Raw genomic sequence first — 12,265 nt, 5'->3', positions numbered from 1 at the left:
CCCTGTCTCTACTAAAAAATACAAAAAACTAGCCGGGCAAGGTGGCGGGTGCCTGTAGTCCCAGCTACTCGGGAGGCTGAGGCAGGAGAATGGCGTAAACCCGGGAGGCGGAGCTTGCAGTGAGCTGAGATCTGGCCATTGCACTCCAGCCTGGGCGACAGAGCGAGACTCTGTCTCAAAAAAAAAAATTATTTTTATTTTTTTTTCAACCAAAGTCTCACTCTGTCACCCAGGTTGGAGTGCAGTAGCGCAATCTTGGCTCACTGCAACCTCCACCTCCCGGGTTCAAGAGGTTCTCCTGGCTCAGCCTCCTGAGCAGCTGGGATTAGAGGCTCCCACCACCACGCCTGGCTAATTTTGTACTTTCAGTAGAGATGGGGTTTCACCATGTTGTCCAGGCTAGTCTTGAACTTCCTGAACTCAAGCGATCTGCCCGCCTCGGTCTCCCAAAGTGCTGGAACTAAAGGTGTGAGCCACCATGTCTGGCTATTCTGTCCCCTTTTAAAGGAGCTCCAGACACCAATGAGCTCTCTGGGGAGCACTGTGGTCCTGGAAACACGTGCCTGAGACACTTCCCCTCAGAGGTTCCCGAGCTGACGTCTTCTTCCAGGCCCAGCACCTGCTGGCCGCCTCCCCAACGCTCTTTCCAGAGCTATTCCACCCTCCCCTGCCTTCTGCCTGTAACCTTCAGGTTTCTGGGCTTGTTTTCTATCATTATTTACATGATGTTTGCTAGCATTTCATGACTTTTTTCATAACTTAATTCCTGTTATTGGATATCCTGGAGTACTCATGTCTTCCGCGTTGGATCCCACGTGATAAGCATAGGTGATGAAATGCCCAGCACAGTGCCTGCCAGACAGTGGGACTTCAGTACATATTAGTGGGATCTGGAATGACATTTCTGTCAAGGAATGTCACATTGCACTGTCTTTGGGGACACATCTGAGGGTCTTGCACATCCTGCACATTCACTTAAATATTGACAGGTCTCACTTGGTGCCAGGTCTGATGTTGGGTGCCGGGGACACACAGCTGGATATCTTGGAAGTCAGGAGAGAAGGAGGGGTCATTCTGGTGCAGGGTTGTGTTGGCACGTCTGGCGCAGGGGGCGCTGGGACACAGCTGGGGATGAAGTAGTAAAGACAGGCCAGGGCAGCCTGCGGGCTGCTTCTGAGGCAGAACCTGCAGGTGGCCACAGAGCTCAGAGAAGGGGCCTGGCATGTGGGAGATGAGTTGCTGAGATAATCCAGGCAGGCAAAGCCTGCAGGAGGACTTGGGGACCTGCAGAGATGGCAGTTTTGGCAGGTGGTAGAAGGGAGGAGCTGAGGTGGATGACCGGGGGATGCGCAGCTGTAGAGGTCAAGCACAGAGAAGGGGGATGCACACTCTGCCCTCTGGGAACTTCTAGAGGAGAAGATGCAGGAATTCCTCCAGTGCCCTGCAAGGAGTCCCCACACCCACTCCCCAAGTACGCGAACTTCTAGGACTTTGGCAGCTCAGTGAGTTTACCAGTCCCTGGAGAACCTCCATGACGGCCTGCCTGCCCGGAATGGAAAGGTTGCCCATCTGCTCTTCACCCTCCTCTGCTCTCCATCATCCTTCTCCTTTTCCTTTCTGTTTGGGCAGCATTAAAGAGGGCATAGACCGGACCGTGCTGGGGATCCTCGTGTCTTACCAGATCAAGGTGAAGCTCACAGTGTCAGGGTAAGTGTCCCGGCACCAACCCTCGGGCTGCTCTGTCCTGGTCTTAGATGGTCTGAACTGTTCCTTTCCTGAATGACTGGGAGACAGAAAGCAAGGAAAGGCCCACAGCTTCTACCAAGGATTACTAAGTAGAGCTTGGGAGATATTCTGTTTGTCTAGTACCATGCTTCTGTCTGATAAAATGTCAGGTGGGAAAGAGTGGAGAAGCAGACTCTGAAATGTATGCACTCTTAGCTCCACTTTGCAAAAATACATGTGCATGTGTGCATGTGGTGGAAGTTGATGTGCAAGAATGAAGATTAGTCAAAGGTTATCCTTCAGAAAAGAATAACTGCTGTCAAATAACTCAGTAAATCCTCATGTATTTGCATCTTAGAAGGTATCGATCCATAAAGTAGGGACCTTCCCCTGCCTTCTCGCACATGTAATCACAGGGCGTAGGAGTCTTCTTTTCATACAAGAGTGCCAATATCTCAGAGTTTTAAGGGAACAGGGTTCCACTTTCATTTTCATGTGAAACCAATTTCTTCCATTTGTTTAATCTTACCAAAAGGGAAGAACTTGAATTCTCATTTTTGTTTCAAGTTCCATTGCCAAAGACTGTGGCCTTTTACCTGGACAAGCTTTGGGTAGTTCTGCCATCAAAGGCAAGTCTGTGCCTAGGTTTCACACTTCTAAGTAGTGAAGAATTCCTGGCTGGGCGCCGTGGCTCACGCCTGTAATCCCAGCACTTTTGGGAGGCCGAGGCGGGCGGATCACGAGGTCAGGAGATAGAGACCATCCTGGCTAACAAGGTGAAACCCCGTCTCTAATAAAAATACAAATATTAGATGGGTGTGGTGGCAGGAGCCTGTAGTCCCAGCTACTCGGGGGGCTGAGGCAGGAGAATGGCGTGAAGCCGGGAGGCAGAGCTTGCAGTGAGCTGAGATTGCGCCACTGCACTCCAGCTTGGGCGACAGAGCGAGACTCTGTCTCAAAAAAAAGAAAAAAAAAATTCCCTTGAATAAAATAAAGGTTTAAAAAAAACAGTTTCCCAAATTTCTAACAAAGTAGAACATGGGTCTGTTTTGCATTTTTCGTTACTATAGTGTTTTTTTTTTTTTTAAATTTCTCACAGTGGATAGTGCATAAAAGGATCTAAAAACAGGGTGGAGTTTCTTTTAGCAGTCAAGGAAAGCAACCAGCAGGTATTTCACAATAACCCATGTGATTTACCTTGAATGTTAGGCCTTGACATTTTTTTTTTTTGAGATGGAGTCTCACTCTGGAGTGCGGTGGCATGATCTTGGCTCACTGCAACCTCCACCTCCCAGGTTCAAGTGATTCTCCTGCCTCCGCCTCCTGAGTAGCTGGGATTACAGGTGCACACCACCATGCCCAGTTAATTTTTGTATTTTTAGTAGAGACGGGGTTTCACCGTGTTGGCCAGGCTGGTCTCGAACTCCTGACCTCAAGTGATCTGCCTGCCTCAGCCTCCCAAAGTGCTGATTTATAGGCGTGAGCCACTGCGCCCAACCAACTTTTTTTTTTGAGACAGAGTCTTGTTCTGAGACTCAGGCTGGAGTACAGTGGCATGATCTCAGCTCACTGCAACCTCCACCTCCCAGGTTCAAGCAATTCTCCTGCCTCAGGCTCCCAAGTAGCTGGGATTACAGGCACCTGCCACCATGCCCAGCTGATTTTTGTATTTTTAGTAGAGATGGGGTTGGTTTTTTTTGTTTGTTTTTTGTTTTTTTTTTTTTTTTTTGAGATGGAGGCTCACTCTGTTGCCCAGCCTGGAGTGCAGCGGCTCGATCTCAGCTCACTGCAAGCTCTGCGTCTTGGGTTCACGCCATTCTCCTGCCTCAGCCTCCCGAGTAGCTGGGACTACAGGCGTCCAGCACCAAACCTGGCACATTTTTTTTTTTTTTTTTTTTTTTGTATTTTTAGTGGAGATGGGGTTTCACCATGTTAGTTAGTACAGTCTCGATCTCCTGACCTCGTGATCCGCCCGCCTCGGCCTCCCAAAGTGCTGGGATTACAGGCATGATCCACCATGCCCAGCCCCTTTTAAACTAATCATCTTGAGAAAGAGATGAAGTCACAGGTAGACAGCAGGAATGAAGTTGAACATGAAGGGATGCAAAGACCCTGGACGTTGTGAGTTCGGGTGCAAGGACCATGAGAGCTGGGCTGTGTCCTGCCTCTGAATCATGGGAAAGGGTTGCGTTACCACTGTGACAGTTACGACAGGCATTTATTTTGTGTTTTCTAGCTTTCTGGGAGAGCTCACCTCCAGGTAAGCCTGTTCACCTTCCTGTTTGCTTGTTTCTCAAAATATCAAAGGCAGCAAACCTGGGGCTCCAAAATGATTTCTGGTGAAACCATTTTGTGCTCAGAGTTGTGCTCAGAGGTGTTAGGAATGATGCTTTGCCTTCAGATGCATCACAGAACCATGGCTCATAGGCATTTCTTTGGGACCACATTTCTTTGGAACCACAGCTAGACCTATGCCTGTGTAAGGACATACATATGCACACCTAGAAAACTGGCACACTCCATGCAGTCAGCTTGTGTGTGTGTGTGTGTGTGGTAAAATACACATAACATAAATTTACTATTTTATTTATTTATTTATTATTTATTTATTTATTTATTTATTGAGACGTAGTCCCACTCTGTCGCCCAGCCTGAAGCGCAGTGACGTGATCTCGGCTCACTGCAACCTCCACTTCCTGGGTTCAAGTGATCCTCCCGCCTCAGCCTTCTGAGTAGCTGGGATTACAAGCGTGTGCCACGACACCTGGCTAATTTTTGTGTTTTTAGTACAGACGAGGTTTCACCATGTTGGCCAGGCTGGTCTCGAACTCCTGACCTCAAGTGATCATCCTGCCTTGGCCTCCCAAAGTGCTGGGATTACAGATATGAGCCACCACACACTTGGCATAAATTTTACCATTTTAACCATTTTATTTTATTTTATTTATTTTTTTGAGATGGAGTCTTGTTGTGTTGCCCAGGCTCGAGTGCAATGGCATGATCTTGGCTCACTGCAACATCTGCCTCCTTGGTTCAAGCGATTCTCCTGCCTCAGCATTCCGAGTAGTTGGGATTACAGGCTCACACCACCATGCCCGACTAATTTTGTATTTTTAGTAGAGACAGGGTTTCACCATGTTGCCCAGGCTGGTCTTGAACTCCTGACCTCAAGTGATCCACCTGCCTCGGCCTCTCAAAGTGCTAGGATTACAGGCGTGAGCTACCCTGCCCAGCCTTCACCATTTTATTTTTTTATTTTTATTTTTTGAGACGGAGTCTCGCTCTGTCGCCCAGGCTGGAGTGCAGTGGCCGGATCTCAGCTCACTGCAAGCTCCGCCTCCCAGGTTTACACCATTCTCCTGCCTCAGCCTCCTGAGTAGCTGGGACTATAGGCGCCCACCACCTTGCCCGGCTAGTTTTTTTTTTTTTTTTGTATTTTTTAGTAGAGACGGGGTTTCACCATGTTCGCCAGGATGGTCTCGATCTCCTGACCTTATGATCCGCCCGTCTCGGCCTCCCAAAGTGCTGGGATTACAGGCTTGAGCCACCGCGCCTGGACTACCTTCACCATTTTAAAGTGCACAATTCGGTGGCATTAAATATGTTTATGCTGTTATGCAACCATCACCACTATCTAGTTCTAGAACATTTTTATCACCCAAAAAGAAAATGTCATACCCATTAACCAGTCACTCTCATTTTCCCTCCCTATAGTCTCTGACATAATCATTAATCTGTTCTCTATCTCTATAGATTTGCCTGTTCTGAATATTGTGTGTAAATGGGTTCATACAATATGTGGCCTTTTGTTATTGGTTTCTTTCACTTAGCATAGTGTCATTAGTGTGAGGTTTATCCATGTTGTAGCATGTACTAGTACTCCATTCCTTTTTATGGCTCAGTAATATTCCATTGCATGGATATACCACAGTTTGTTTATCCCATTCATCTGACGGTGGACATTTGGGTTGTTTCTACCTTTTGGTATTGCAAATAGTGACGGCTGCCTTTTTAAATTATGCACGAAGCAGTAGCAAGTTAAGAAATGTTTGAGACAAGCATTGAGCTTATGTACTCCATCATCCCAACTCTTCTCATCTCCTTCCCTCACCTGGAGCCCAGGTTCCACCTTTTCTTTTAGACCCATCTGCTCCTGGGTCTGATGAGGGTGGCTTCATTGTAAAAAGAGGTGCTTGGGCTGGAGGTAAGCCTTGAGTAGAAGGCCCTGGGTCCTGGGTGAAGTGAGGAGTAACCCTTTCTTTCATCCCCTCTCTCCACTTTTCCATTTGTCCTTTCTCTAAATTTCCCTTCTACTTCCTTCCTTTGTTTTATGTAAATTGCAAGTCGCCCCACAGCCCTTCAGCTTTTGGAATTCAGTGGATCCTGCTTGTCTCCGTTCTGCTCTGTAGCAAGAGACTGTGCCCAGCCAGCAACATACCAGCCTTGCAGAAATTTTAACATATGAAACATGGTGTATGGTGTTGCAAAGAGTATTTTTAAAAAATTGTTTCTTCAGGATTTCACCTCTTCCCCACTCACAGTATCAAGTCACCATACCTAGTAAACAGGAGTAAGGGAGACCTAAATAGACTAGCTGCCTCGGCCGTGCCTGTGTAAGTGAAGTTTCTGGAACCTTTCCAATTTCTACTTGACCATTTCTGTTTTGTTTTGTTTTTAATCCCACTGCAGGCTGGGTGTCGTGGCTCACGCCTATAATCCCAGCACTTTGGGAGGCCAAGGCTGGTGGAACACCTGAGGTCAGGAGTTTGAGACCAGTCTGGCCAATATGGTGAAACCCCATCTCTACTTTTCAAAAATACAAAAATTAGCCAGGTATGGGGGCATGCATTTGTAGTCCCAGCTACTCGAGAGGCTGAGACAGGAGAATTGCTTGAACCCAGGAGGTGAAGGTTGCAGTGAGCCAAGATTGTGCCATTGCACTCCAGCCTGGCTGACAGAGCGAGACTCCATGTCAAAAAAAAGAAAAAAAAATCCCACTGCATTGTCTTGTCTTTCAGCTTGGGCCTGGGGATCTTTTGTGAATCTCCGCAGTCATAGGTCTGTGCTGTGTTACTTATAATTGTGTGTGTGTGTGTTCACACCAATCTTCGTTCTTTTTTTCTAGTGAAGTCGCCACTGAGGTCCCATTCCGCCTCATGCACCCTCAGCCTGAGGACCCAGGTCAGTTTTGTCCTTTTTTGGCTTTCTTTAATTATGTACTACTTGAAGATTTATTGTTGATGTATTTCTAGTCTTTCTTGACCACACCTTAGAGCATGAAGTGGCCAGGTATAAGAGGTTCCATGTCATCTACAAGGCGAATAGTCTGCGGGAAAGGGAGAGCCCATCTGTTCAGCACTGAGCTGGGTAGATTATCCAACTTCAGCTGGAGTCTACAAGACGTAGCATCCTTGCTCTTGTATGGGGACAATCTCATGAAGTTTTATCAAGAATGATTTAAGAGCAGAAGCTCTGCTGTCAACAGACCTGGATTTAGAATTAAAGATGATTTAGGTAAAAACTCAATTTGAAAGCACAAGGATTTTGCATTTCATTTGGAAACGAAAGGCCTCATGTTTCATTTGAAAGCATTAACAGGCATTTAAAAGATTTTTTTTTTTTTTTTTTTTTTTGAGACAGAATCTCACTCTGTCACCTAGTTTGGAGTACAGTGGTATGATCAAGCTCATTGCAGACTCGACCTCCTGGGCTCAAGCCATCCTCCTACCTCAGCCTCTGAAGTAGCTGGAACTGCAGACATACCACCACCCTCAGCTAATGCTTTTGATTTTTAGTAGAGATGAGGTCTTGCCGTGTTGCTCAGGCTAGTCTTGAACTCCTGAGCTCAAGTGTTCTTTCTGCCTCATCTTCCCAAAGTGCTGGGATTACAGGCATGAGCCACTGCACCTGGCTGAAGATAACTTTTTTTTTTTTTTTTTTTTTTTGAGATGGAGTCTCACTCTGTCACCCAGGCTGGAGTGCAGTGGCAGAACCTCGGCTCACTGCAACCTCCGCCTCCCAGGTTCAAGTGATTCGCATGCCTCAGCCTCCTGAATAGCTGGGATTACAGGCTCCTGCCACCCCACCGGGCTAATTTTTGTATTTTTAGTAGAGACAGAGTTTCACCATGTTGGCCAGGCTGGTTTCAAACTCCTGACCTCAGGTGATCACCCGCGTCAGCCTCCCAAAGTGCTGGGATTACAGGTGTGAGTCACCGCGCCCGGCCTCAAGATAACTATTTTTGACAGTGGCAGTTATGATAAGAATACAGAAAATACTAGAAAAGAGGGTCAGGCTGGGTTCCTGACACCTCAGCTCAGTTGAATTGTAAATCTACTGGCTCTTGTATGGATACGAAACTATGCAATAGTTGTATGACTCTGAAAACATATTAAAAACCACTAGACTGTCCACTGTGAAAAGGTAAATTGTATGGTATATGAATTTGATCTCAATCATTCTCTTTCTAAAAAGGTAAATGAAGCAGCAAGTAATATAGGTGAAATCTCAGAAATTCTAAGGAAACATTTTCTTCACCTTGAGGCAGCTTAGTTGACAGGAAAGAAAAACAGATATGTCTAAATGAGACCTCTCCACAAGTATAGGAATAAGGGATATTTTAAGTAAAAGTGGTATAAACAAGCAGGGTTTATTTTTCTCATACTTTACAAATCGCTTTTCTATATTGATAGTGAAATGCCATTTAAACATTAGAATGAACCCCCACTATTCATTTTAGGTTTTGTCTCAACAGTACTTTGTTTCAAAGTAGCTTTTCCAAATATTTTGGATTCAGACCCTCAATGAACTTTTCCAAAACCGTCCCTCGGAGAAAAATGTAGTCTAGCTATATGTTTTCAATTCATTTATGCTTGTGTCATTAAAATACTACTTTTTAATGGTGTGAGATTAAGATGCTTTCTGGTTCCTTTCAAGCACATTAAAAAGATAGTCACTTGAGGATATGTCATAGTGTATGTTGGGTTGTTTTCTGGAATTTGAGTAGACTTTATGCCTTAATTTTTTTTTTTTTTTTTTTTTTTTTTTTTTTTTTTTTTTAAGACAGAGTCTCTTTCTGTCACCCAGGGTAGAGTGCAGTGGTGCGATCTTGGTACACTGCAACCTCTGCCTCCCGAGTTCAAGTGATTCTCCTGTCTCAACCTCCCGAGTAGCTGGGATTACTGGTGTGTGCCACAATGCTCAGCTAATTTTTGTATATTTAGTAGAGATGGGTTTTCCCCATGTTGACCAAGCTGGTCTCAAACTCCTGGCCTCAGGTGATCTGCCCACCTCAGCCCCCCAAAGTGCTGGGATTACAGGCATGAGCCACCATGCCCAGCCTGACTTAATTTTTAAAAATTCTTTCTCCATATACAACTTTCACGTTCCAGTCATTATGACCTTAACAGCGAACATATCACAATGTCAGGATGAAACAATGATCTTTTGTACTGTGAGATTTCTGGGTGCAAAGGTTAAGACAAATCACCCCATGGTTTCTAGAGATATGAGATAGATATGAGATAGATGAGATTTCTAGAGATAAATGCCATCTCTCCTGTTTTCTCTGCCTAGTTCTCGGCTCCCTGAGTCTAGGCTGGTAAGATTCTAAGCAGAGAAAGCATAAGCTATATGTAGTTAAACCCTGCTGGAGCCTGGGGGCCAAGCAGTTTGTGCGTAATAAGTGCTGTGACATGCTACCAAGTTTGTATTGTCCCCTGTCAAGGGCATCTGTACTGAATCCAAAGATGCTGATTTGATTCATCCTCGTTGTCTACCTCTGCAAGGCGGACGGTCCCACTTAGTGTCATTTCTTCGCTTAGCACTGTGGGCTGCAGGGCATTTCTTGCCCAGGGGATGTTTTGACAAGCTGGCCTCTCTAGGGCCCCTGTACGTAGCGACCCTCATAGACAGTCCCTCCCAGAGGGACCCACTTCCAGGTGGGTACCAGAGACAAGAGCAGGGGTTCACCATCAAATTGCCACTGTGCTCCCCAAAACTAGGTGGGCAGAAAGCTAAAAAAGAACAAAAACCATTCAAATTAATAGCAGTTAGTCTGGGGATACAACACATGTGAAAACATAACCCAACAACAACAAAATCAATGTGTTAACAGAAATTGAAAACTTTGTGACTAGGGGTTGGTCCTCAAGCTTTAATGCACACGCCAGCCCTGGGGTGCTGGTGAACGTCAAGTCCCAGGTCTCAGCCCTCTGAAGCCTGACAGATGGAGGTGCCAGGGCGCACATGCTCATGGCACCCTGGCAACCCTGACCTCGATGAGGTCCAGAGGACATGGAAGGTGGGGAAGCCAAGGCAGGTGGATCACTTGAGGTCAGGAGTTCGAGATCAGCCTGGCCAACACGGTAAAACCCCATCTCTACTAAAAATACAAAAATTAGCCAGGCGTGGTGGTGGGCGCCTGTAATCCCAGCTACTTGGGAGGTTAAGACAGGAGAATCACTTGAATGGAGACAGAGGTTGCAGTGAGCCAAGACTGTGCCACTTCACTCCAGCCTGGGCAACAGAGCGAGATGCCATCTCAAATAAATAAATAAATAAATAATAAGAAAGGAGAAGCGACACCAGAGGGGGCAAGGCTGATCAGGGAAAGCATCCTAGAGGTGAGACTGGGAGGGTTTCATTTGAGGAGGTGAGGGTTGTGGCACACTGTAAAGGAAGCAGTGATTTAAAATGCAAGGAGAGGCCAGGCGCAGTGGCTCATGCCTGTAATCCCAGCACTTGGGAGGCCGAGGCGGGCAGATCACTTGAGGTCAGGAGTTTGAGACCAGCCTGGCCAACATAGCTGAAACCCTGTCTCTACTAAAGATACAAAAATTAGCCAGGCGTAATGGCGCATGCCTGAAATTCCAGCTACTCAGGAGGCTGAGGCATGAGAATCTCTTGAAACCAGGAGGCAAAGGTTGCAGTGAGCAGAGATCGTGTCACTGCATTCCAGCCTGGGTGACACAGTGAGACTCAGTCTCAAATAAAATAAAATGCAAGGAGAAAAGCTGTTCAAGTGGGAAAGGCAGGGAGGCAGGAATTACACGCAGTGATCCTGAATTACCTGTATCTAGGCCTTATCTCTCAAACCGTAAAGTCACCTAAAAGGGAGACATTTTCTAGGTACAGCTATGATATAGAATTTATACTAACAAATGTCTCTCTCTCCCTCTTCCCTGCCTCCCTTTAATTACTGCTTACAGCTAAGGAAAGGTGAGTGAGCCTCTTGAATGTGGCCCTGACTTGCCCTGTGCCCTGGGACCTTCTCCTCCAGCACAAACCCCTCTTTGAGTCTTTTCACATATCCCAAGCTCTCTGGCCGGCTCAGGAGGCACATCTGCTACTTCCCGTCTGCTCCCTAGTGCTTACGGCACGCGCGCACCGTTACGCTGGGCTTGCCCACTCTGTGCGTGCCTTTGTTTTCTCCCACTGGTGCTAGTTAAAGGAATTTTAAACAGAGCCTTGAGGAAAATGACGTGCTCCCAGGTTCTATCATGGGGAAAACCTTGATCAGTTCCTTTGTTGCAAAAATATCAAGGATCTTGTTTCAGTTTCAGCTTCAAAGGGCGTGCAATGATCAAAATGTTGTTTGTTTTATTTTAGTTACCAGGATGCAAATTTAGTTTTTGAGGAGTTTGCTCGGCATAATCTGAAAGATGCAGGAGAAGCTGAGGAGGGGAAGAGAGACAAGAATGACGTTGATGAGTGAAGATGTCAGTTCAGGATGCCGGAAAATGACCTGTAGTTACCAGTGCAAAGCCCCACAGTTTAGCCCTTTGGAGTTATGCTACGTATGAAAGGATGAGTCCTCTTCTGAGAAATAAAGCTTGTTTGTTCTCCTCTGAGTCATGAGTTGGTTGATTTGTTGGGGAGGCCGAGTTGATGACATGACACAGAAGCTGCCACCTTTAGGGCCCCTGGAGTCAGAGGGTTGGTGAGGGGAGGCCAGCCTTCCACAGAAGGGCTCACCACTGGCCCATGAGGGACAGAATGTGCTTACCAGGTGGGGCCCTTGGTGCATCCAGGGGCTTTCCTAGGAGTCCCAATCTGAGGTGTTTCTCTGGAAACAGTGCCTGCCTGCCTGCCTGCCTGCCTGCCTGCCTGCCTGCCTTCCTTCCTTCCTTCCTTCCTTCCTTCCTTCCTTCCTTCCTTCCTTCCTTCTTCCCTCCCTCCCTCCCTCCCCCCAACCCCCTCCCTCCCTTCCCTCCCTCCCTCCCTCCCTCCCTCCCTCCCTCCCTCCCTCCCTCCCTCCTCCTTCCTTCCTTCCTTCCTTCCTTCCTTCCTTCCTTCCTTCCTTCCTTCCTTCCTTGTTTCGCTCTTGTTGCTCAGGCTGGAGTGCAGTGGCATGATCTCGGCTCACTGCAACCTCTGCCTCCCGGATTCAAGCGATTCTCCTGTCTCAGCCTCCTGAGTAGCTGAGATTACAGGCACGTCCCACAAGCCCGCCTAATTTTTTGTATTTTTATTAGAGACAGGGTTTCACCATGTTAGCCAGGCTGGTCTCGAACTGCTGACCTCAGGTGATCCACCCACC

At 46.9% G+C, this 12,265-nt stretch overlaps 1 protein-coding gene across 1 annotated transcript in view; it reads left to right on the top strand.

Annotated features, from left to right (window-relative positions):
• The window catches only part of SAG (S-antigen visual arrestin), a 41,074-nt gene extending 29,498 nt beyond the window's left edge, over positions 1-11,576 (top strand). The window contains exons 12-16 of the mRNA XM_010353142.2: positions 1,630-1,707; positions 3,962-3,985; positions 6,851-6,906; positions 10,935-10,944; positions 11,335-11,576. Coding sequence (XP_010351444.1) covers positions 1,630-1,707; positions 3,962-3,985; positions 6,851-6,906; positions 10,935-10,944; positions 11,335-11,440 — 274 coding nt within the window. The 3' untranslated portion in view covers positions 11,441-11,576. The remainder of the gene's footprint in view (positions 1-1,629; positions 1,708-3,961; positions 3,986-6,850; positions 6,907-10,934; positions 10,945-11,334) is intronic.
• The last annotated feature ends 689 nt before the right edge of the window (positions 11,577-12,265 follow it).

The sequence above is a fragment of the Rhinopithecus roxellana genome, chromosome 14 (genome assembly GCF_007565055.1).
Source record: "Rhinopithecus roxellana isolate Shanxi Qingling chromosome 14, ASM756505v1, whole genome shotgun sequence".
In the NCBI taxonomy this organism is placed as follows: domain Eukaryota; kingdom Metazoa; phylum Chordata; class Mammalia; order Primates; family Cercopithecidae; genus Rhinopithecus; species Rhinopithecus roxellana.
Note: the sequence above shows the minus strand (reverse complement) of the source record. Positions and strands in the feature narration are given on the sequence as shown.